Source organism: Castor canadensis, chromosome 2, assembly GCF_047511655.1.
Source record: "Castor canadensis chromosome 2, mCasCan1.hap1v2, whole genome shotgun sequence".
Taxonomy (NCBI): domain Eukaryota; kingdom Metazoa; phylum Chordata; class Mammalia; order Rodentia; family Castoridae; genus Castor; species Castor canadensis.
Window position 1 is genome coordinate 51,574,761 of NC_133387.1, and position 23,785 is coordinate 51,598,545.

Here is a 23,785-nt window from a genome sequence, read left to right on the forward strand (position 1 = left end):
TGCTTGATGTTCTTTGATATTTCCACTATTCCCTCTGCAGATTTATTACGCTTATTGGGTACTCCAGAGCTAGTATTTTCTCAGAGTGTTTACAAATAAAAGATAGGAGTGAGAGGCAAAAATATAAAGCAAGATCTCTGGACACTTGGGTATAAAATGTAAACAATTCTATTCTCTTAAGCATAGTTTCCAAAGCATCAGACACCCAGGACTGTATAACATGGCAAGCACTTAATAAACAGATAGCTCACAGGAAGACTTAGAAACATACTGCTCAATATGGTAGTCACTAATTTTATGTGACTCTTTACATTTAAATTAATTAAATTTAAATAAAATTAAATTTTAGTTCCTGTGTCATACTCATCTCATTTTAAGTGTTCAAGAGCCATAGCAATCTAATAGCTACAACATTGGGCTGGTTATCAGCAGCCTTCCTAAGCATCATCTTTTATTTCTCTGCAGGAGGTATGGACAATGACTGTTTCCTTAGACATCATTGTGAGGGTATCCATTGCAGTCAGAGCCCCATGTCTGTCACCTGATGGGCAGGAGACCGGGCAAAGTAGAAGTCTGCTTCATCCATGGCTCATGACTACAAAGAAAACAAGAGTACCCACTGTATGCAGAATGGCCCCCAAAAATGTCTACTTGCTACTCTCTGAGATCTAGGAACATGCTATTTTTCAATGCAAAGGGGATCTTGCTGATATGATTAAGGGAGATTAACCTGGGTTAGCCAGGTGGGCCCAATCTAATTACATGAACTTTTAGACATGGAGCACTTCCCCCTGATGCAGGCAGAAAAGATGGGGCAGAAGGAGAAGTTGTGAGATGTGGAACTGGTTTGAAGGACGTGCCAATGTGATAAAGCATGAAGGAAGCCTTCAGGGACTGGATGAGGCTCCTGGTTGGCAACCAGGAGTTCCTTCCATCCAGAAGGGAAGTGGGCCTCAGCTCTACTCCCACAAGGAACTAAATTCTGCCAACAACCTGAATGGACTCAGAAGCAAACTCCCCACTCCAGGGAACAGCCTAAGTTGGCCAGCACTTTGATTTTGGCATTCTCAGATCCAGAGCAAAGAAAGTAGATAAGCCCACACAGACTTCTGTCAAACAGAAGAGTGAGATAACATTTGTGGTGCCTTATGCCAATAAATTTGTGGTCACTGTTGGTAGTCACAGAACATGGATAGCTACTTTATACTGGGAGATGGAGAATTTCAGCTCACCCTGCCTGAATCTGTTTTAGGAACAGTTTAAGAATTCCCAACTCCATCATCCTCCTGTGGGAAACAAACAGCTGACCCACTCCTGGGAGCTTGGGGCTGCCCACAAGTGGGGATGGGTTTTACTCCCTAATGAGCTTCACAGCTGAGGGTAGTATCAGCTACACCAGAAGTACTAGCTTTTGGATAAGGAACCCAACACATAATCCAGAAGGATGAAAAACAATGGCTGGCTGTTGCCAATTCCCAACCCTGGAATGTACCACCAATTAGTAAGAGAGAAGATGGATATTTTTTTTGTCCAGCAGAAGGGGAACAAAAACCTTGTGCTTAGTAGATAACAAATAGCAGGAGGACAGCCCTTGGCCACCACCAGGGATTCTTTTTGGGGGGGGTGTTATAAACAGGAGCTTTAAGTTTTTTTTTTAACAATTTTTTATTAGGATATATTCATTATACGGGGGAGATTCGTAATGACAATTCTGATTAGACTTACGTTGTACATTATTTACATTGCCCCCATTGTCTCTCCCACTCAACCCCCTCCCCACTCTATTTAAAGCAATTGCAAGAGGTTTCTTAGTTCTGTTTCATATAGCTATATGAAGTCCATCTGCCATATACCATCACCTTAACTTCCTTCCTTCACCCTCCCTACTCCCACTAGTGCCTCTCCTACATACATACTATATCTGTTTTACAGTCCTTACCATTAGAGATTATTAATGGCAGTGAATTTATTGTTGTGGGAGGGGGAGAGAGAGAGAGAAGAAAACAAATCTGTCAATGACATAAGATGCTAGTGGATAGGCAATAAGTCTCACTAGTGGGGTGTAAGTGGGTAGCAGCAGGCTTGTCACCTCTGGCACTAGATTGTCACAAGCCCAGCCCTTAATCCACCACTGGCACATTCCCCAGCAGTGATGCAGGAGAGACCTAGCTGATGGTTGTGGGTGGTCAGCCTGCTGAAAACACAGTTTTCCCCAGGATGGAAGAAGTCAGCTTTCCACTCTATCCTGGTTTTTCTGCTATGTAAAATCTAGACAGAGAATGACATTCATTCCAGAAGATACCTCTCTACCCAAAGTTGTGGTGAGAAGAAAATAAAACAGACATTTATAAGTCCACATGAATATTAAGGTTTTAAAACTGGTAATACCTGATTGTTTTCAGAAAATGCACTATGAAGCATCCATTCCACGTTGTAATTTTCAATTGCATTGATCATTTGACCTCGAGCATGTTTTCTATTTTGAGTTATAAAATGGAGATAATAGTATCTTCCCCAGCTACCTCAAAAGCCTGCTGTAAGGATACATGAGGATGTGACAATGTATGTGAAAGCACATTCTATATTGCAAAAGTCTGTCCAAATGTTAATCACCACCACCACCTCCATATGACTATAGCAATAAGTGTTACTAGCCCTTTGGCTAGGTATGTGTCATATGTTTTCACATTTATGTTGTTGCTGTTTCTAGTAACCCAGCCTTTGGCAAACTTTGGCTTCTTCTTCATCTTCATGGAACCTGCCTCCAACCTGTGGTTTTGGACAGACTTAATCCTGCTTTCTTTGAGATTCTCTAGAACACACACCAGGGCCTAGAAAGCATCTCCTATTTCAGGTGAGTCTCTTTTTTCCTTTTAGGAATCCAATCTGCAATTTCCTAGAACTACTCTCTGTTAGGTGGCAAGGGGGTAAGTGAGTCTGAATTATGCCATATCCACATAATGCTTTCAGTAACTGAACTAATATTTGTTCCTGTGAAAACAAGTGTCCCCAGAAATTACTCTGAACTGCACCTTTCAAGAATGCAGGTAAGCCTTTGGGGTCTTCAAGTAACACCTTCAAACACAACATGGAAGGCCAAAGTCAGGAGAGCTGCTTGGAACAGATTATTCATGTGTTGAAAACTGTATTTTTAAGGGAGCAGGATGTGGGGAAGAACTTATACCCCATGTAGCCTTTACTGCTGGTCTTGAATCCACAGAGCTGGGTGGTTGACAATCACAGGCCATTCTTCCAGTTAAGTGCCTGGGATTCCAAAATATCTGCTTCAGAGCACCTCACCCCAATAAACCCACCCCCCAAAACGTGAATTGAAGAGGTAGAGAGTAATTTATTTGGCAGTATTATGAGAAGAAGTCTCCAGGCACTAAATAAATTAAAACTGCTACTTTGAAGTAAATAGAATTCTAACAGAAATAATCAAGAGTGGAAAAAACATCAAAGTGGGAAAGATGAAGCTCTGACTCGACTCAACTGCTCCTCCTAGTGTACGAACAGCAATTTTTCTTCCTCACAGTTCTAAGGCAGTAAAGAAATGTAAAGTTCTAACTTGCTTTGCAGTTTACTGTTGTGTTGGATAACTTTAGGACATGATAGAGTAGAAAATGGAGTCTTTCAGTTTCTTCAGGAGGAATGACAATAATCTTAATGGGATACATCAGACATGATGACAAGAAAAACACAAAAGAGTACCTCTAACATAAATACACAAAGTGAAATGCAGATTATTGTAAATATTAGTTTAAATATACACGTCTTGTGCATATGTAACACAACTATCTAGCAAGTCATCTTCAAAATATGTCTTGGGGGTTAAGCATGGAGCCAGATTAAAATAGTTAAGGAAAGTTCATGAGCACAAAGTTGGGAAACATTCTAAATCTTCCAAATTAGGGCTTGTGACTCTGCTGGGACATTGAAACATAGCAGGGAAATGTTTTCTTTTCTATTTTTGCATTCCTAAAAAGGTGGCTTCATTACAGTGTCTCTGTATTTTTACTACATATTTAAAAATATATCAATTTACACAAACTCTGGGGAGAAATCCAGCCTATCCTTAGGTAAGGCTCATCTATCCTTACCTAACAAACAGATGATAAGCAGAACTTGCTGTGTAGGGGAAGAAGCAAGAAAAGGTGACTGGCACTCACTGAAAGCCTGAGGATGGCTGGCTTCATTTTACCAGCCAGGTGCTGTGTTTTCCAGATCTGTCTTCTGTACTGTTGTGGCTAATTCTTAGTTCTCATTTCGATACTTTCAAACCTACCAAATTGTTCAGCTGTTAAAAAGTTCCAAAACAAGCAAATGTGTTCCTGGAATCTTACCCTTAACATTGCTGGAGAGTATATACTAAGGCTTCTTCTCCAGCCAAAATAATAAAAGATCTTTTAAGTGGCTGAAATTCTTGGTTGATTGCACATACATGCCAATGTCAGACAACTATAAATAGAGAGATTTGGAAGAGAAATAGGGAGAGTACAACTCCAACAGAATAAAATGGAATGTTTTGAAGGCAGTCATATTTTTATAAAATTAAGATTTGTCTCCATTTAGCCCCAAATCTCCTTTATGTACAAAGAGCTCACATGGGTCATGCATGGGCCACATGCTTCCAATATGAGAGAATAAAAGGGCTTTCTTTTTTATTGATATAAATTTATTATTCCCAATCCTATAATTAAGATATCTTCTTTAAATTATACTCTCAATGTGGATATCTGTTGGATCTTTGGATATTTTCCCCATCACTGCTTTATTTTCTCAGAATACTAAAAAATATTTCAAAGGGGAAAAATTATGCTTATGGTTACTGACATAAAATAAATGAAGTTAGCAGGGAGCTACATGGGTAGTTCCATGGAACTACATGGGATGAGGCCCCCTCAAAGGGACTGGGTCACAACAGCTATTCAAAGAGACTGAAGGATTCATTGTTCAAGAAGTCCCTATCTTCTAAGGCAGTGGAACACCCATACAACTGTAATAGCTAGGTTAATCCCATCTTTAAAGACACTGTTACTTAATTTTGAATAGTAACTTACTTTTTTATATTAACCCACCCATCTAAATTGCATTCAAATTACTTCTTACAAATTAGTTCCCTTAATTTTAAGCCTTTATCACTGTACAAGAAAATTAGCAATTTCCTCAGTTTAGTAACTGTGCTATAGATAAGCAAATTAAGTAGCAGGAATGGGACATCCAACACTTGTTTCATAGTCTTTTAATGCAGTTCTTTAAAATAAAGACCATACTCCTGAGGTGAGAGATGTTGGGATGTCAATGATGTCTGCAAGGTCCATTTAGAGGAAAAATCAATAATATAATTAATGCCTCTGAATTCTTAGTTCTCTTTACATTTTTTTAAGTTTGAATTGATTGAAAGCTACAATTTGGTTCCAAAGATTCGGCACTTAACACTGGCATACAAGAAAGAAATATTTTAAAAAATTAGTGATGGGTTTAATATTAGTGTTTCTGAAATAAGCCCTTAAGGCATTAAAAATGAGACTTAAGGAGACTTAAAATAGCATAATGTTAGACAAGCCATGATCATCATTTTAAAATTTTACCTTAAAGCTTAGCCTTTAATATTTTCCCTAAGGTATTTTAAAAGAAATCTAAGGTGGGACTCAGTTTATTAAATGACTTTAATTCTACTTCTAAGTTCTGTAACCTAATGGTCAACTCCCCACATCACACTGTAGTCAGATTTTCCTATTACTTCAAATACAGGACTAGGAAATTCAACTGCTTTCTCAAGAATTGTTTCATAAAAGTTACCTTTCTGAGTAACACTTTTTGAGGAATTAGGAGAGAGGAGTGTGTTTGATTATAAATTATGGTAGGAGCTGCACACTTTATATTAACTGGTATACAAAAACACTTAAATTTTAATCCAGTGACCAGAAAAGGTGTTGGTAAAAGATGAGGAGCAGGCTGAGGGGGGTCCCCATGCCTCCCAGCAGAGACTCTAGAATTTGAAAATGACTCTTTACTATGGGAAATACAAAGCCTTACTATGCAAAAACATTTATACTAGTGTGTTCTCCTAAGCACAGATTCAATAAAAATAAATGACTTATCCTTCAAATAAACTACTGCAGAGTTGAATGTATTCATTCCATGAGTTTGTCAAGATCAGATGTCTGCTGTCTCTACTGACATTGATTAAAAGTATTTTAACATGAAAAAGATTTTTTCTTATTTTTTATCTTCATAACTGATGGTATCCAAAATTAAACAAGTCCTAACAGTGAAAAGTGAGATTGTCATACCAAATTCCCCACAGACAAAATACTGTTACAAGGAATGGTGGTTTATTTAATCAAGGAAGCTCTGGTTATCATTTTTTCAGCATATTGTTTGAAATGTGATGCTTGACTAAAACCAAGTGACTCAGTTACTTTGTACCTTCCACTGATTTTCTAACAGGATGGCTTGCACTAAAATACTTGTGAATAACTTGCACAACCCAGGACTTCATATTTAGTGAAATTTTGATACTAATAAATAAAACTATTTCAACAAGATCAGATGAGAGAACAGATATGAAAAAAAATGGAGTCAATACTTCAAACAATAAAGATACCTAGTTTCCTAATAAAACTTGGAAAATACATAAATTGAAAAAAAATTCTAAGTCATCAATTTTGTCTAGCTCACAAGCTGTCATCAACATCATTTCAGTTAGAAAGTCAGTTACTACATTATATTTTGTAAGTGTTGCTTCGTGGATATTAAAATATCTCTTGAACTTTAGTTACAAGATGGATCACATAGTTAACACACATAGTTAGGGTTTATTAATGGTTTAATGGCTAAATGAATGAATGGGTAACAACATGAATGAATGAAAAATGCTGAGACAAACTTTTATCAGAGGTGTAAATATACTGAAAGAGCAAGAAAGGAAATGAGCAAAATCTGTATGATGACTTACTTATTCCATGCTTGTCTAAGGTTTTTAGAGCTGTACAGGGTAAAGCGTTCTGAAATAAAAAAGAAACATGATAAAAAATCTTTGTATCAAATGTACATATTGCAAGCATGCTAGTAAAACTCGACTTCTAAAAAAAGATAGTGCTTGGTTTAGTTGTAGTTAGGTTAGCCTAGAAGGGTCTTTCCCTTAACTTTGGGCAGCTTATAAAGGTGAAAAGGATGATTACAACATTTTAAACAACAAAACATTATTTTCTTTTGTCTAGGATGATTTATTTCCTAGTCTAGTTTCTTCAGTAATTATTTCTTAGAATAAGTTTTAGTTAATTTGAAAAAAAGTAATGCAAGTTCCAATCTCTAAACTCTAAGTAGGTTTACAGAAAAAGATTGACACATTGGTCAAGTGAGACTTGCTGGCTGTTTTATCTTTGAAGATCTCTCTTACCAAATATAGTCATGTTAAGTCACCTTTCATAAAATACATGGTATATCAAACTACCCATGCCCTGTAGTGTGTATTTACATTTACTACTGAACAATTTTATTAGAGTTTTTAAATTAAAAAGGAACACATTTCATTTTTTATTAACTTTAATAATAAAGTAGAATGGAATAGATATTAGTAATCTCAACTATTCCTGGTTTTTCACTCCTGATGATACACCAATTGTTAATGGCTTGATATGGCCTTCTACACATATTTCTTTACAAATACACACATACATAATTCATATTCAAACAAATAAACTATCTTAAATTTTAAATGAATCATACAAAAACATTACTCTGAAACTTTTTTGGCATTTAGTAATAGATAGTGGAAGAAAACATATATAACAATTGTTTTAAAACTGTATAACATTCCAAGGGATAAAAGTAGCATAGCTGCCAGTTATTTTCTCTTGTAAACGATGCTTCAATAAATATCTTGGCACAATGCATTTACGCGAAGTGTTATTACAAAAGAGACAAAATGTTTACAAAAATTAAAGTTTATGACATAAAAAGTTACAGTAAGATGAGCTAAGGCTAATTTATTATTGAAGAAAGAAAAACTTAAAATATAAATTTAGTGTAGCCTAAGTGCAGTTTTAAACAGTCCACAGAAGTGGAGGGTCGTGTCCATGGCCTTCACACTCACTCACTCACTGACACCCAGTGAGCTCCACTCACAGTAGGTCCCTACATAAATATACTGCAAAGACCCTTGGTATTTGTGGGTAGATGCTTCCGAGTAGATCTCCACTGAATAAAAGTCATGCATGCCCAAGAGGCAGAGTCCAGTACTCTACAATTACTCCCGTCTACCTACACTGTACATAGGGGAGGTCTGAGCACCCATCACTTGAAACCGCATCAACTAAGCTACTTCACTGTCACAAAATTACTATTGAACATGTTACTACTGCTCACCCCAAACTAGACTTATTTCCAGCTCTTTTTTATGGATATTTATTATGGATATTATGTATAATTCATTTTTTCTCATACCACCATTCAACTTCTGCTAAAAACATGCTTCCTTTCAACAAATCTACAATTTTCACTTTATCACTTAAATTAAGCTCATTACATCACCTTTTTGCTTTGGGTGGACTACTATAAATTTTACCATGCTTTTGGGGACAATTTGATTTTGGGGAGGCAGATATTCATAAAATTAGAGCACAGAAACACTCAGCAGATCATACATGATTTAAGTGTCAGTGACTATAACGTGGGACTGAGTTGGGTGATGTGTGTGCAGGAATTTAAAATTTTTGTTTTTGAAATTTCTTTTGATATTCATACATACTATGCTTGTAAACAATCTGTAAATCAGGTGGACTTAACTCTATTTCTATTTTTATTATTTATTTATTTATTTATTTATTTTTATTGGCCATATAGCTTTTTTTTTTCATTTTTCTTTTATTATTCATATGTGCATACAAGGCTTGGTTCATTTCTCCCCCCTGCCCCCACCCCCTCCCTTACCACCCACTCCCCCCCTCGCCCCCCAATACCCAGCAGAAACTATTTTGCCCTTATTTCTAATTTTGTTGTAGAGACAGTATAAGCAATAATAGGAAGGAACAAGGGTTTTTGCTGGTTGAGATAAGGATAGCTATACAGGGCATTGACTCACATTGATTTCCTGTGCATGGGTGTTACCTTCTAGGTTAATTCTTCTTGAACTAACCTTTTCTCTAGTACCTGTTCCCCTTTTCCTATTGGCCTCAGTTGCTTAAAGGTATCTGCTTTAGTTTCTCTGCATTAAGGGCAACAAATGCTAGCTAGTTTTTTAGGTGTCTTACCTATCCTCACCCCTTCGTTGTGTGCTCTCGCTTTTATCATGTGCTTATAGTCCAATCCCCTTGTTGTGTTTACCCTTGATCTAATGTCCACATATGAGGGAGAACATATGATTTTTGGTCTTTTGGGCCAGGCTAACCTCACTCAGAATGATGTTCTCCAATTCCATCCATTTACCAGTGAATGATAACATTTCGTTCTTCTTCATGGCTGCATAGAATTCCATTGTGTATAGATACCACATTTTCTTAATCCATTCGTCAGTGGTGGGGCATTCTCTTAGCAAATATTGTCTGGGCTCTCCCTGTGTGCCAGGTGACTGCACTGGGCAATGGACACCCAAAAATGAGTAAGTCCTGACAACAGCTTAGTAGCAGAGAATTGTCAATGTGGAATTATAGACTCAGGTGGGAATGCTACAATGTGGATATGAACTCAGTCCATGAGAAACTAGAGCCAGAGACACCAATCTCAACTGTTTCTTTTTCAAATGAAGACAAGACAAAGGCATACAGCTGCAGCTAGCTCTAGGAGCACACAGATCTGATTATTTGTACTTAGCATCTTTCAGATCTTAATTGACAAAGTACACAAATTCAAGTGGAGTCATTTCTAACATTTTCAGCAGTGAGCTGAAAATTACATCAAAAGATTATATTTTAAAAACTACTTCCATCATGAATAAAAGCAATGTTCCATTAGAATAAAAGCAACATAATTAGTTCTGTAAGGTCTGAAACAAAAAGATGTTTAGATTAGTGTCCTATATTAGTAACAGGTGTATTTCAAAAAATAGTCAACTGCCTGTGAATAAGACTCAAGCATTTGCATACGAATGTTTTACACTGGTCACCTTCAGTTAAGTTTACTCTCCCTTGCTATTTTAATGTCAACTTTCTCTTTCCAATTATGTTTCAACTAGAAGTTTGGAGTGTTATTATTTAAAGCATTGGCTAACTCATAGCATAACTGAGGAGTGCAATTAATTTAAACCTGCAGGCTGATTTTCACCTTCTCCTCTCAAGCAGGGACATTGCAAAGGATGATCTCTGCACAGCAGGAGAGCAGGGAGAACAGCCTGCTGAGCAGAAATCACTCCTATGCTATGCAACATGATGCTACAAGGCTGGAAAGGCTTACCCTCAAAACCAATGCTATGCTCTGCAACTCCTTGACATTCCACAGGAAAACCTGAGAACAATGTTACATATTGTAAAGTCACCCAGCTTAAAAGACCTAGACCTGACATGGCTGGAGGCGCTGTGAAAGCAAACTGTAACCCTCATGAAGATAAAACCTAAACTGTATTTCATTCATTTGCTTATAGGTATGCATTGTATATGCCAAGAATTTAAGTTAAAAATTTTATTCTCCTCATTCTTTTCTCACCAATGTTTTTGTATCTTATAAGATACTGCTGTGTTTTTAACTTCAGTAACCAACCAAGCAACTAATAAAAAAAACCTCAGGTATGCACACAGGACTTGAAAGGCTGAAGCAGGATTCTTAGCTAATACTTTTCTTTTGGGAGGGAAGCAGACAAGGAGAGGTGGCAACAGAGGAGATCATAAAAAGGCTCAAACTTCAGTGTATTTTTGCCAAACAGACTTGCTATCATACAATATAGTAATACTGAGGAATAAGCATTAGTTTATAAATCAACATAAAAAGAGTATGTCCAAAATGCCATATGCAATGCTAGATACTCTTTATCATTAACTCCTTTAAATCATGTATTCAGCTATTTACAATTTAAGTTTAGGAGTTTTTGCCTTTTAATAAATGCAGTTACTCTTACTGAGCTGGCAAGAAAGTAGCAAGGACTTAAACAAAGAACTGAGGCCATTCTCAAGGGTACCCCATCACCTGGCAGAGGTGTTGAGTTTAATGCCTTTCTTGGGATTGCTTCATGGAGGGAAAAAAGACTCATCCTTCATAAGGGTAATCTATTAGTGTAGTCTTGCATCATTCTGGTTACTTTTCAAACAATCACCCTAATTATTTGTTTATGTAACAGCTAACATCATCAAATCCTTTTGGATAGAAGGCACATTCATTCTCTCATTCATTGCATAAATATTTATTCTTTCTACTGTTTGCCAGTCACTGTGAATACAGCAGTGCACAAAACATCCAATGGTATTAGTAGCCTGTAATAAATCATGCAAACCAACACTAAATGGCCCTCAATAGAAGAACTGTATTCATACACATTCAAGAGAATTTGTATACACATTTTGCTTTCTTATATTTATTAGGAAAACCAAACCAGCAGTGAACACATCAGTTAGGATTCTGATCAAGATATTTAAAAAGTTGGATCTATAGTCCTTGGAACAGAAGTAAAGTAAAACTCATGAACAACAGAAGAGAGTTTATGTTGAATAGAGAGGGCCAGACTTTTTCTGAACTCTGAGGATTTTAACTATCTTAACTCCAAGAGCTTAGTGATTGTGACAGGTGTTTCTTAAACACCTGCAATTCACAGTTTTAAAACATTTGATAGCCCCAAAACATATAGTGGCTGAGAATCGATAGTATGAGGATTATAAGGAAGAGACACTGATGTGACACATCCATGTTGAACCCAAATGCACTGTCTGTCACTGTCACCAGAGGAGCAACCTTACAAGGCTGAGCAGTGATTTTCAGTCCTAAAAATGGAAGACATGGCATCTTAATGTGTCTTTTAATAAATCCATTTACACTTACTGTCTGCAACAAGTCATCCTTCAATTCCCAATTGTGTGCTTTTTGAAATGAGCAATATCTGAGCACCTTCTAGAAACAAATATTCTATTTATTAAACATTGTTACTTGCTGTGGCATACATGCTAATATGCATTTGTGAGTGCATGAGGAGGTATTCTGCCTATCCACATTTACTCAACCTGGAAGTCACAGAACACTTGTCTTTCCATAAGACCCTTTTCTCTAGAAAAGTAAAGTTCAATCAGTTGGGCATTTATTAAAGTTAAGAATGTACTATTCACAAACAAATTAGAACTCCCAGAAAATAAAATAGAAAATGTATCAAAAGTGGGAAAGAGAACAGCAAGAAGGGGGAATCTGCATATTCCAGAAGATCTGTGAGCTGGAACAGATCCAAGCAATCAGGTGGTGCTCCCACTTCATCTTACAAATAAGCCATGGAGGTCAGGAAGACTGAGTTGCCTGAGGTCATGACGTAGGCTAGTGGTAGAGGCTGAACTAGGACGCTGCTCCCAGGCCACTTTAGCCACACGATTGGACACCCAAGCCTCCTGTTTGATATTCAGTAAACATTTCCTATGTCCTATGTGGTTTTCAAATATGAGTTCAGCTAAACACTCATAACAATATTGTGTGGTAGGGAGCATGATCATCTCTATTGTCTATATGGGAAAATTGAGGTATAGCGACACTGGACAACTTGCTCATGTGACAGATCTGGGACTTGAACAGAGACTTTCTGAATGTGGAGTCTGTGTTCCCAGGCACTCTACCATGACATCTGGGTCTCAGGTGCGAAAGCTTAAAGGATCACCCTGCCCATAAAGCCAGGACAAACAGATCAAGAGAACTCAATACTCCCTACTTCTAGTGTCCTTCCCACCTGCTGCCCAACTGCCTTACCCTTTTACACCTAGGAGAACAAGTCTGTCTTATATTCACAGAAAATACAAGATATGAGTTTTCTAAGTTCTAGTCATTTTGGACATACTACTTAAACTTCTTGTGCCTCAGTGTCCCACGATTATATAGCAGTTCGTACCTTACAGAGTTACTGAGAATGTACAATAGGAAAATACATCTCAAGAGCTGATAATGTGTGCTCTACCAGTTAGCCATTGTGCTGTCATCACAGCTATTAATAATAATATGCTTGAAAACTGACCATCTTGTGCAATTACTCATATGTGTACCTGGGAGACATATGATACCTGGGGAGCAATATCACTCCAAAGAGAGTAAATCATCTGTGTTAAATTATTCCTTTAAAGAAATGAGTACAAACCACAGATATGTCAATCCTCTTCTCCCAATATATAATTCTGTGATTTTTTTTTCTTAGTTCTGGGGATTGAACCCACAGCCTTGTACATGCAAGGTAATCACTCTACCATTGAGCTACATCCTCAGCTCTTATTTGCTTGAGACTGGCCTTGAACTCACTATGTAGGTTAGGCTGGCCTTGAACTCACTATGTAGCCCATGCTTGCCTCTGCCTCTCAAGTGCTGGGATAACAGGTGTGCACCATCATGCCTGGTAGTAATCCTGTGATTCTAATGTAGTAGTAGAAAACGAGGGTTGGAGCAGTTGTAGGAACTGATGAAATTTCCTTCACCTACACCTGTCTTTGACGCAGCACTGCCAGAAAGCATCTTGTAGCTAACAGGCATTGATGTTTGCATGGGTATTATTAAGAAAGGACATAAATGTGCATGCAAACAGATACTTGTGCCTCTAGAACCAGCTTTGTATATTCAGTTAGTAATTTCTAGTTGTCCTTCTTTCTCACACTATAGAATACTAACAGAATATACAAATCACTAATCATTAGTAGTCAGTTTATTGGTCTGACTTGAATATTTGGAGAGCAAAATATTATTTGCATCTTAAATAATGGAAACCTAGGTTTTACTTTCATCTGTACATTAGCATAATTATTATTCCATGGTCATGTACTTGTCTTGAAGGAGCCCTATGAAAATGGTCTAATGAGGTTCTTAAACAACAGCAGAATAAGAGTTTGATTCATTTCTCTTAGCCAGGAAGAGCTGATAAGCCTGAAGTCAGAAGACCTGGCAGGGGAGATTGAATTATTATTCAGCAAATAATCACTCCTTCCCTCTTTCATGAGTGGGATATACTTCTGTGCCCCACTGACAGTTTGTGTGAACAGCAGCATGTTAGTGGTATGGACACAGTAGAGGCTTGAAAGTTGCCTATGGCACTGGGGCAGCTCTTTGCGATCTTGCCTTTCACAGTAAGCAGAGCATTCTCCCACAGCTGCTGCTCCAAGGAGAATAAGGACACATGCCACACACCTGAGTCCAACCAACCTGCAGCTCAGAGCCAAGAACCGCAGGGCTGAGCCAGGATCAGCTGAAACTGAGCTCACCACAGGGCACACACAATGACCAACACTTATTGTTGTGTGACACTGACTTGGGAGTGGTTTATTTTGAACTTCATCATAGCAGAACTGACCTATGTCCAGGGCTACCATGTACCATCAACAGTGCTTTCCTCCCTGTGCCATGGCTACCTGCCCTGTTAAGAAGCCCTCATGAGGTAGTGTCTGTAGCAGCATTTGGAACACAATAAGGAACTATGCAGCACAAATCAACAAGCCAGCATTAAAATTTTTGTCATTTCATTTGTAATTCTAAGAATTTGCAAATGTTGAATAAGTCATGGCTTCTCAAATTACCAAGCACCAGGGTGGGTTTTGTACTTTCCATGTTTCTAGGGACAAAGGAGAGAAAACCTTTCATCCTGCCCTTCATTTAACCACTTAGTTAGGAATGTCACCTGGCAGTGTGGAACTGTGCTCAGGGAGGACAATCAGGAGGATAATCTTGCAAGCCTTGTGTCTTGTGAAGTTCCACTTTGTTCCCTGAGATAGTTTTCTATTCAAGATGCTATTGTCAAGAACCAACTTGAAAACTGGCTCCAAACTTCCAATAACTCATCTTCCTTCTTAGATCTTGATTTTTTTTTCTTTTTTCTTTTTTTTTTGGTGGTACTGGGGCTTGAACTCAGGGCCTATACTTGAAAATGGGATTTTTCGAGCTATGGTCTCACGAACTATTTGCCCAGGCTGGCTTTGAACTGCGATCTTCCTGATGTCTGCATCCTGAGTAGCTAGGACAACAGGCATGACCACCAGCAACTGGCTTTTTTTTTTTTTTTTTTAATATTTGGAAAGGGACCTAAAAGTTCAGTCCTGAGTTATGGAGGACTGTGGATTTTTAATGCTTCTTATGCAAGTGCTCTACCACTTAAGCTATGTTCCCAGCTCTTTTGCTTTTAGTTTGCTTTTCAGATGAAGTCTCACAGTAATGTGTCTGGGCTGGCCTCAAACAGCTATCCTCTTACCTACCCTACCACTGCCTCCCATGTAGCTGGGATTATAGATGTACACTACCACACTTGGCCCTAAAATGCATAGATTTATAAAGCATAGCATGATATATATAATGCATAGCTAGCATTTATTTGTACCAGGAAAAACAGAAGACATCAAGTTCCAAATTAAAGACAGAAATAAAAAGCGTCTGGCTAGTTTATAGTAATGCCATTGGTATATAACAACTCAATCAAATATTCAATTATAAAGGAGATAATGCTTCTTTCAGTACGTGAAAGTTATTCATGTCTGCACTTATTCTGATCTCAACTCTAAGGATAAAAGTTTATATGACTGTAATCAAATTACAAAAATTAGATGCCGCCCACCCCCCCACCTCCCCGGGAAGGGGTTAGGCTTACTAAAAGACTGAGAAGCTTTATTTAGTGATTGGCGTTTCATACCAACTTTGGTGAGGTGAGCAGTAGATAACTCCTGTGCTGAAAATTGTAAAATTCTAGGGAATTTTAATAGTGAAACAAGTTTCTTTAGGATTTTGAAAAATAAGTCTACAATCGGAAGAACCTCATATCCCCTTGAAAATGTATTATGCTTTTTTTAGCATTTTCTAGAGATTTGGTACCTTCCATCATTACTGACACCCTCTGGTGAAAGTAAACAGGAACTTCTTCAAGCAGATGCAGAGAACGCAGGCACACATAGCCCCTGCTTTGCACTGAAATGGATTTCTATAATTCATTATAGACATCCTCAGTTTATTGGAGAAGAGCTGGATTATTCTACATTTTTGAGTGATTAACAAGACTATGGGCTACTTTTTATTTATTTTATTATTTTATATCATTGGCCATATCCATGACATTTCATATCAAATCCTTGGTGAGTTATGAACATATGGGGAAAAATATCCCTGTGTTGCTAGTATCTCTGCTCACTTGTGTGACAGTAATTTCCCTCTGATCCAGGACTTGCCTTTATAGAACCTCTTAAGGCTGCCGGCAGAAGGGACCAATCAACAGGAGTTCACACTTGAGATGAAACCTCTTTCCAGCTCAGAAATAGGATAGGTCCGTGACTTTTTATAGCCATGGGTCCTTTTGAAAATACAAAACATCAACTTCTTCCCCTTCTCAAAATCCTCCAATGGTTCCTCTTACACTTCAGATACAATCTCAACTATTCTTCCTGGCCTTCCAAGGACCTGGTCCTCTATATTATCATTCCTTGTTGCCTTCCCAGTGGTCACACTTCTCCAGCCACACTTGGAACGTGTAATTTGGCTATTATCTGTTCCCTGGCACATGAGCTCCACTGGGACAGTGATTTGTTTCTTTGTTCATGACTGTATCTTCAGCACCTGCAAAACTGGCCGGCACTTAGTGAGCACTCAAAAAGAATCAGAGCTCCTGAGTGGATACAAAGCAGTTACTACCGGCTGAACAGACTCTTAAGTTCAGCTCTTGCTCTCCAGTTTGCAGCCACTGGTGACCTCCCAGTGTGACTGCCACCATCAGAAAATAAAGGGTGGAGAGAGCTCTCTATGTCCTAAACCTAAATCAAGCAGACCTTCGGGACTTCTAGAAATAAAATTTGAGATAAGAACCAGGTATCTGCAAAGTAATTCCCAAAGTAAGTTCATTTTTTCAGTCATCGCATAGCTATTTCTTTATACACTTAGACCTGACCCATAATCAAACACAGTTGCTATCAATGAAATAAAAAGAAAAAGCTAAAAAAAAAGAAAAAAAAATCGTTCTGGAGGAAAAGCATAGAGAGCAAGTACAAAAGAAAATACCAGGCAGAAGATATATTTAGTGATAGGGATAATACTGTATAACTGTAAGCTGTAACAGTATAAAGATGCTTCTTTTTCAATTTTATTTATTTAAAAATTTTTTTATTAGGAAACATGTGTTGTACAGGGAGGATTCATAGTGACAATTCTGATTAGGCTTATATTGTACATTAGTAACATTGGCCCTCATTGTCTCTCCCAGTCTCAGCCCTCTCTCTGCCCCACTTAAAGCAATTGCAAGAGGTTTTTTTTGTTCTAGTTCATATAAGTATATGAAGTCCATCAGCCATACGCACTCACCTAATCTCCTTCAATCACTCTCCCCACTCCCACCAGTACCCCACCACACACACCGTACCTATTTTACAGTCCTGCCTTTTGTTCTTAATATTTAAGTTAATGTTCAAAGGGTTTCTCAATGTATCCCCACTGTGGGTGTGCTTTACCATGGTCCACTCAACCCCTTCCATTGTTCTCCCTTACCCCTTTACCTCCCACCCCCTAAACATTTATTTTTTATATTAATTGTATTATCTGGCTCAAATTTTCTTAAAAATAGGTAGAGTACAAATAAATAACAAATGTGAAGAAAATATAAAAAAACAGGATATCTCAATTTTCACAGAAATGGAAAATAGGAAAATAACATTAAGAGAATTTATTCCAATAACTCACTTATTCTGAATGTACAATAAGATAATATATTGAAAAGTTTTGTAAGTAATAAAGACACAACATAAAATGTAGGGTATTGTCACCATGGTATTGTATGTGTGAAGTAATTTACTTCCTCCCTTTGGAATTAAAAGCCTTGCTCTATTCGGTTTGGGGTCCCCTATCCGGGAATAGGCAGGACTTTAGGAGAAGTTTTTTACTTCATTACAAAGCCTTAGCCTGATTAAGTTCATATATAAATGTTGACTTCAAGGTCAGTGTGTCTTCAGGCTTAGTTTGCAGCATAGTATGCTTAAAATACCACCCACCCCCTACATAACCTCCAATGGTAAAACGCAAAAAAAAAAAAAAAAAAAAATCACTTTAGAAATGTTCTGTTTCCTTGCTTTAGGAAAATAATTATTTTATTCGAATGTCATTGCTTTTAATTGCTTCTAGTGTGGCAGCATTTTTTTCCTCCTTGAACTCTACAGTGCCATCCTGCTTGAACTCCTGAATAAGAATTTGTCATTAAATCGTTGCTGAATGTCCCTTTTGTTGGAAATAAAGGTATCATATGGGTCTCTGGTATTTTGCTACAAAACCATTTTATGAAAAGTGTTATTTGAGATTTTGTGTACATATTTTATCAAACACAGAGATGAGATACTCTCTACTTTTCTGATTTAAAAAATAGACCGTCAGTTAAACGTTTTTACAAGAGGGTTGACAAGAAATCGTCATCTGCATCAAGTAGAATGATATTCTAAGATGTACAATAGGAAAAACAGTTACTGAATCACTAACTGAGACTCAGTTCTGGAGGGGAAGGTCAAGAAACAGCAGTAGGTCTCAGAGAAGAAACAGACCCACCTCCCACTTATTTTAAGAGAAATTTATTATGATTATTTTTGTGTGTATGGTACTGGGATTTGAACTCAGGGTCTACAACTTGAGCATTCCCCCAGCCCTTTTTTGTGAGTTTTCCAAGATAGGGTCTAGTGAACTATTTGCCCAGGCTGGCTTTGAACCTTGATCCTCCTGATCTCTGCTTACTGAGTAGCTAGGATTACAGGCATGAGCCACTGGTGCCAAGCTAAGAGAAATTCAAATGGAAGCAAATGATGGAAAAATAGCAGCTTCTGAGGTTAGACTCCTCATATGGAATACACATGCACACATAGATAGCACCCCTTATTTGCAAATACAGGTATATATATCTATATATCTATATCTCACTTGTGCATGTACATATACATTTATACATTGCAAAGTGGTTTGTCATGATTACCTGGTCACTTGGAAATCCAACATTGTGTTAGCACAAGTGTGAGTGTAGAGAAGGAAATACAGAAGCTAAATATTAAAGAATAAAATTGCTTTATTACTATCTTAACAATTACTTCAGAAATGTCTCTTCAATTTTGTTACACATTCTGAGGGGAATGGAAAGGTCAGGTCATCTCATCCATGGTACATTCCATCATCTCTCCCGACTCCTGCCATGGCTTCCTGACTGGTCTCCCTGCTTCTGCCCTGACCTCTAGTTCTCAGGTCAATAGGTAGGGCAATCTTACTAACACATAACCCAGCTCCTGCACTCTCTGATTCACGGTCTTCCAGAGCTTCTTAGCAAAGGTAGAGTAGATGGAGAAAGACTCATAGTAGCCTCAAGGTCCTTCATGACCTGTTCTTGCCCCTGTAGCCTATGGCTTCATTTTCAACTGCCTTCTCCTTCCCACTGTGGGGCATTTGTACTTGCTCTTCTCACTGTCTGAAGAGTCTCCCTCTCTAATATCTTCATGACTCTCTTCTCATGTCCTTCAGTCTGATGTCACCTTTTCAGAGAGTTTTTCCTAATTACCCTATTTAAAAATGTCAGCCCTTTACCTGGCACTTGTCACGCATGCTTCCTGTTCCGTTATCCTCCTGGTACTCACTGCCACCTCACATACTGTATGTTTTACTTTCTGTATGAGTCTCCTGATTGAGATCTTTTGTATTCTGTCCCAATGCAACATCCCTAGAGATATGTGGTACTGAATAAGTGGCCCCAAGTTCAAATCCCAGTAGTGCCAAAAAAAAAAAAAAAAGGAAAAAGGAAAGAAAAAGAAGAAAAGGAAATGTAAGTAAAGTATACAAAACTGAAATTAAAGTGAGGTTCCTTTTGTCATCTGACTGATTTTGATCACATACTGCAGAGTGAAGACATTGTGGCAAAGAAGTATTCTCATGTATTGCTGGTAACAGGGACAAAGGTACCACCTCTCTGGATAATAATTTGACAGAGTGTTAAAAGTTATAATTGTTTACACTTGTTGACCCTTTTATCTTATTTCTAATGTGTTCTTCAGATACCTGCAATGTATATGTATGTTATATAAACTTATTAACTGCATTAATACTTATAGTGGCAAAATATTGCAAACAACCCAAATAGCCACAATTAGGGTGACATCCAGCCAAGCCTGTGTAACAGAAATCAATGCAGCTCTAAGGAATAAGAGGGAAGCCACATGGTCTCCTTGTACAGTGACATAAAAAGACACACAAGACCCATTAACTGAAAGGATGTGCCCTTTGCCCCAGCAGATCCCCATAGCAGAAACCAGTAAAGCCAGCACAGGATGCCCGTGCAGGATAAGATAAACAGGATGGGGGCAGGTGGAATGTGAGGAATGTGAGGAATGTGAGCAGATTGCGAAAGACGACTAGAAGTACATGCAAGATGTGCCCTGCCTGCTTGCTAAATGTAACCGTGTGCGTGAATACTGACCCTTGAATCTATAGGCTAAGAAGTAATGTACTCTTAAATGGATAGGCTGGAAATGTATGTGGTGTTACAAACTCATTGGCTATGTACTGTGCGGGCTTTTGCTGTAACGGCCGGTAGGGGCCTATATAAGATCTTCCCTAAAGATGCTTGGGGTCTTGTCTGCCCAATCGGACCTGTGTGTCTGTGTGGGAGTTTGACCCTGGCTTGCCAGCTCAATAAACTCTGCTTTGTTGATTGCATTCACGCGTGACTCTCTGTCTCTCGGAGGAATAGGATTCTCGGACCCTAACATTTGGAGGTCCCACTGAGATACCCTTTTTCGAGAAGGCAGACCGTCCACGAGAAAGCAGAGGTGATTCCAAGTCCTAGGCATTGGGAGAGTCTGAGATTCTCATTTGGAGGGAACTAATTGGTAGATGATTGTTCCTGTTTGGGCCGTGGCAGGGATTTGGCCAATCCCCAGGGAGAATCATTCTGGGAATCTCGTTAAGGGGACCACAAGGTCCTGCTGGGAGAGGCTTTCCTCTCATTTGGGCTCGAGCATTTCAGGAATCCTGGCGCCAGGTGAAGAACTAATTGAGCTAGTCGACCGACCACCCGTCAAGTGGACGCCTTTCGGCCTGATATCCAAATTGGACGGTGAGGAGGTTGAATGGGGTGCGCACCAGCGTGAGAGAAGGACCAGTCCAAGCGAGTGGTGGAGAGTGTTCTGTGTGTGTGGAGTTATTGTTGCTTTCACCCTTTTTGTTCTATCTCTCCTGGTGGTTGCTTCTCATCCCACAATGGGACAGGGACAAGCAACCCCAAAGTCTTTGATTCTCTCTCACTTTCCAGAAGTCAAAAAAAGGGCATTAAATGCGGGTCTGGTCATTAAGAAAGGTAAGTTCGACACCCTTTGTTCTGCAGAATGGCCCACCTTCGGAGTCGGATGGCCCATTCAAGAAGGTTCCCTCTCCCTAGACCTGATCACTAAGGTCAAGGCTGTCATTTTCCGACCAGGCAATCAACGCCACCCAGATCAGGTCCCCTACATTTTGGTTAACAGCTTTTCTGACTCACCCCTCCAGTTCGGCTCCCGGGGCTAAAACCCCAGTCACGCCTGCCTTGGTCATAAAAGAGGAAGAGAAACCTCCCCTTCCCTCCCTGACCAGTCCTCAAAATAGGACACCCTCTTTACCACCTCCGGTCTTACTGGAGAGTTCCCCCCTTTACCCATCCCTCGCGGGGGTAGAGGAAGATCGGCCGCCCCCACACGTGACTCCCCCTGGTCAGGCCAGTGCTCCGGAGGAGGAAATTTCCTCATCCTCCTCAACAGGACCGACGGCCAGAGGAGGAATGGGTTGAAGACTCCGCCCCCGAGGGGTACAGGAAAGGGAGGGAGAAGATGGGCCCTCCTCATCAACACATGGGGAGGAAACTGTCCCCACATTTCCAGTCCGGACGGTAGGCCAAGGAGGACCGGGAGGGGTCAACAGTTTCAGTACTGGCCCTTCTCCTCCAGTGATCTATATAACTGGAGGACGCACAACCCACCCTTTTCAGAAGACCCTAAGTGTCTCATAGATCTCCTGGAGTCCGTCATGCATACACACCGTCCCCACATGGGACGACTGTCACCAGCTGCTCAATACTCTTTTTACAACGGAGGAGCTGGAGCGCATCCTCCACGAAGCTAGAAAGAACGTCTTGGGGGACAACGGGAGACCCACAACCCTCCAACCGGCCATAGACGAGGCCTTCCCCCTACGCCGCCCTGATTGGGATTTCGGGACCACAGAAGGTAGGGAGCGTCTCCGAATCTACCGCCAGACTCTTATGTCCAGTCTCCGAGTGGCCGCTAGGAGGCCCACCAACTTTGCAAAGGTAAAGGCAGTTGTCCAAGGGGAAAATGAAAGCCCAGCCGGTTTCTTAGAGCGCCTCTATGAGGCATACCGTCAGTACACCCCTATTGACCCCGAGGCGGAGCTCCACCGGTCTGCTGTAGTATTCTCATTCATTAATCAGGCAGCTCCAGACATTAGGAGAAAACTCAATAAACAGGAAAACTTAGGGGAGATAACCATTAGGGAAATGTTACAGATAGCAGAGAAGGTCTTTACCGCAAGGGAAACTCCAGAAGAAAGGGAGGAAAGGCGGAGAAAGGAAGACAGGGAGGCCCAGGAGAAATTGAGAAAGGAAAATCAGGAGGGGTGCCTGATACACGTCCTGTCCCTATCATTGGCTGACGAATATCGACTGTTTGAGAGCTGACAGGAGCCAGGAGGGGACATAGCCCAATGGCTAAAAAGGTTTCCCACGGCCTGGGCAGAGACTGCAGGAATTGGCCTCGCCAAACACCTTCCTCCCGTAGTTATACAATTGAAGGCTTCCGCTCTTCCCATTCGGGTAAAACAGTATCCTATGCCCAAAGAGGCTCGAAGAGGCATAGCCCCTCATATCCGCAGGCTAATAAAGGAAGGAGTACTGTGGCCTTGTTGGTCCGCCTGGAATACTCCTCTGCTCCCCGTCCAAAAGCTGGGAAGCGGGGGACTATAGGCCTGTGCAAGACCTGCGAAAGGTAAATGAGCAGGCGGAGGACATTCATCCCACTGTACCGAATCCCTATACCTTGCTTAGTCACCTACCGCCCTCACAAGTATGGTATACAACCCTTGATTTGAAAGATGCTTTCTTCAGCATTCCATTGTCAGAAATCAGCCAGCTGCTATTTGCATTCGAATGGCAAGAGGATGGGGGCCGGACTGGACAGCTCACTTGGACCAGACTGCCACAAGGATTTAAAAATTCTCCCACCCTGTTTAACGAGGCCCTGAGCCAGGACCTGGAGCCCTTTCACCGGAGTCACCTGCGAGACACTCTACTACAGTACGTTGATGACTTACTGTTAGCAGCAGAAATCCGAGAGGAGTGCAGCGAGGCTACTGAACACCTGCTAACGGAGTTAGGTGAGCTGGGATATCGGGCGAGTGCCAAGAAGACCCACATCTGTGAAAGGTTAGTGACATATCTGGGTTATCGGATCACAGATGGGGCAAGATGGCTGACTGATGCCATGAAACAGATTATTTTGACTATTCCACCCCCCCACATCCACTAGGGGAGTGAGAGAGTTCCTGGGCTCCGCAGGGTTCTGTAGACTCTGGATTCCGGGATTTGCGGAGATAGCCAGACCCCTATATGAGGCCACCAAAGAGGCTCCAGATTGGAGGTGGGGAGAGAAACAACAGT

At 39.9% G+C, this 23,785-nt stretch overlaps 1 protein-coding gene across 5 annotated transcripts in view; it reads right to left on the minus strand.

Annotated features, from left to right (window-relative positions):
- Positions 1-23,785, minus strand: part of Cdk14 (cyclin dependent kinase 14) — a 593,051-nt gene that overhangs the window by 132,456 nt on the left and 436,810 nt on the right. For all 5 annotated transcript variants that reach the window (XM_074064778.1, XM_074064777.1, XM_074064779.1 and 2 more), the window contains one exon: positions 6,962-7,010. In XM_074064778.1, the coding sequence (XP_073920879.1) occupies positions 6,962-7,010 (49 nt within the window). The remainder of the gene's footprint in view (positions 1-6,961; positions 7,011-23,785) is intronic.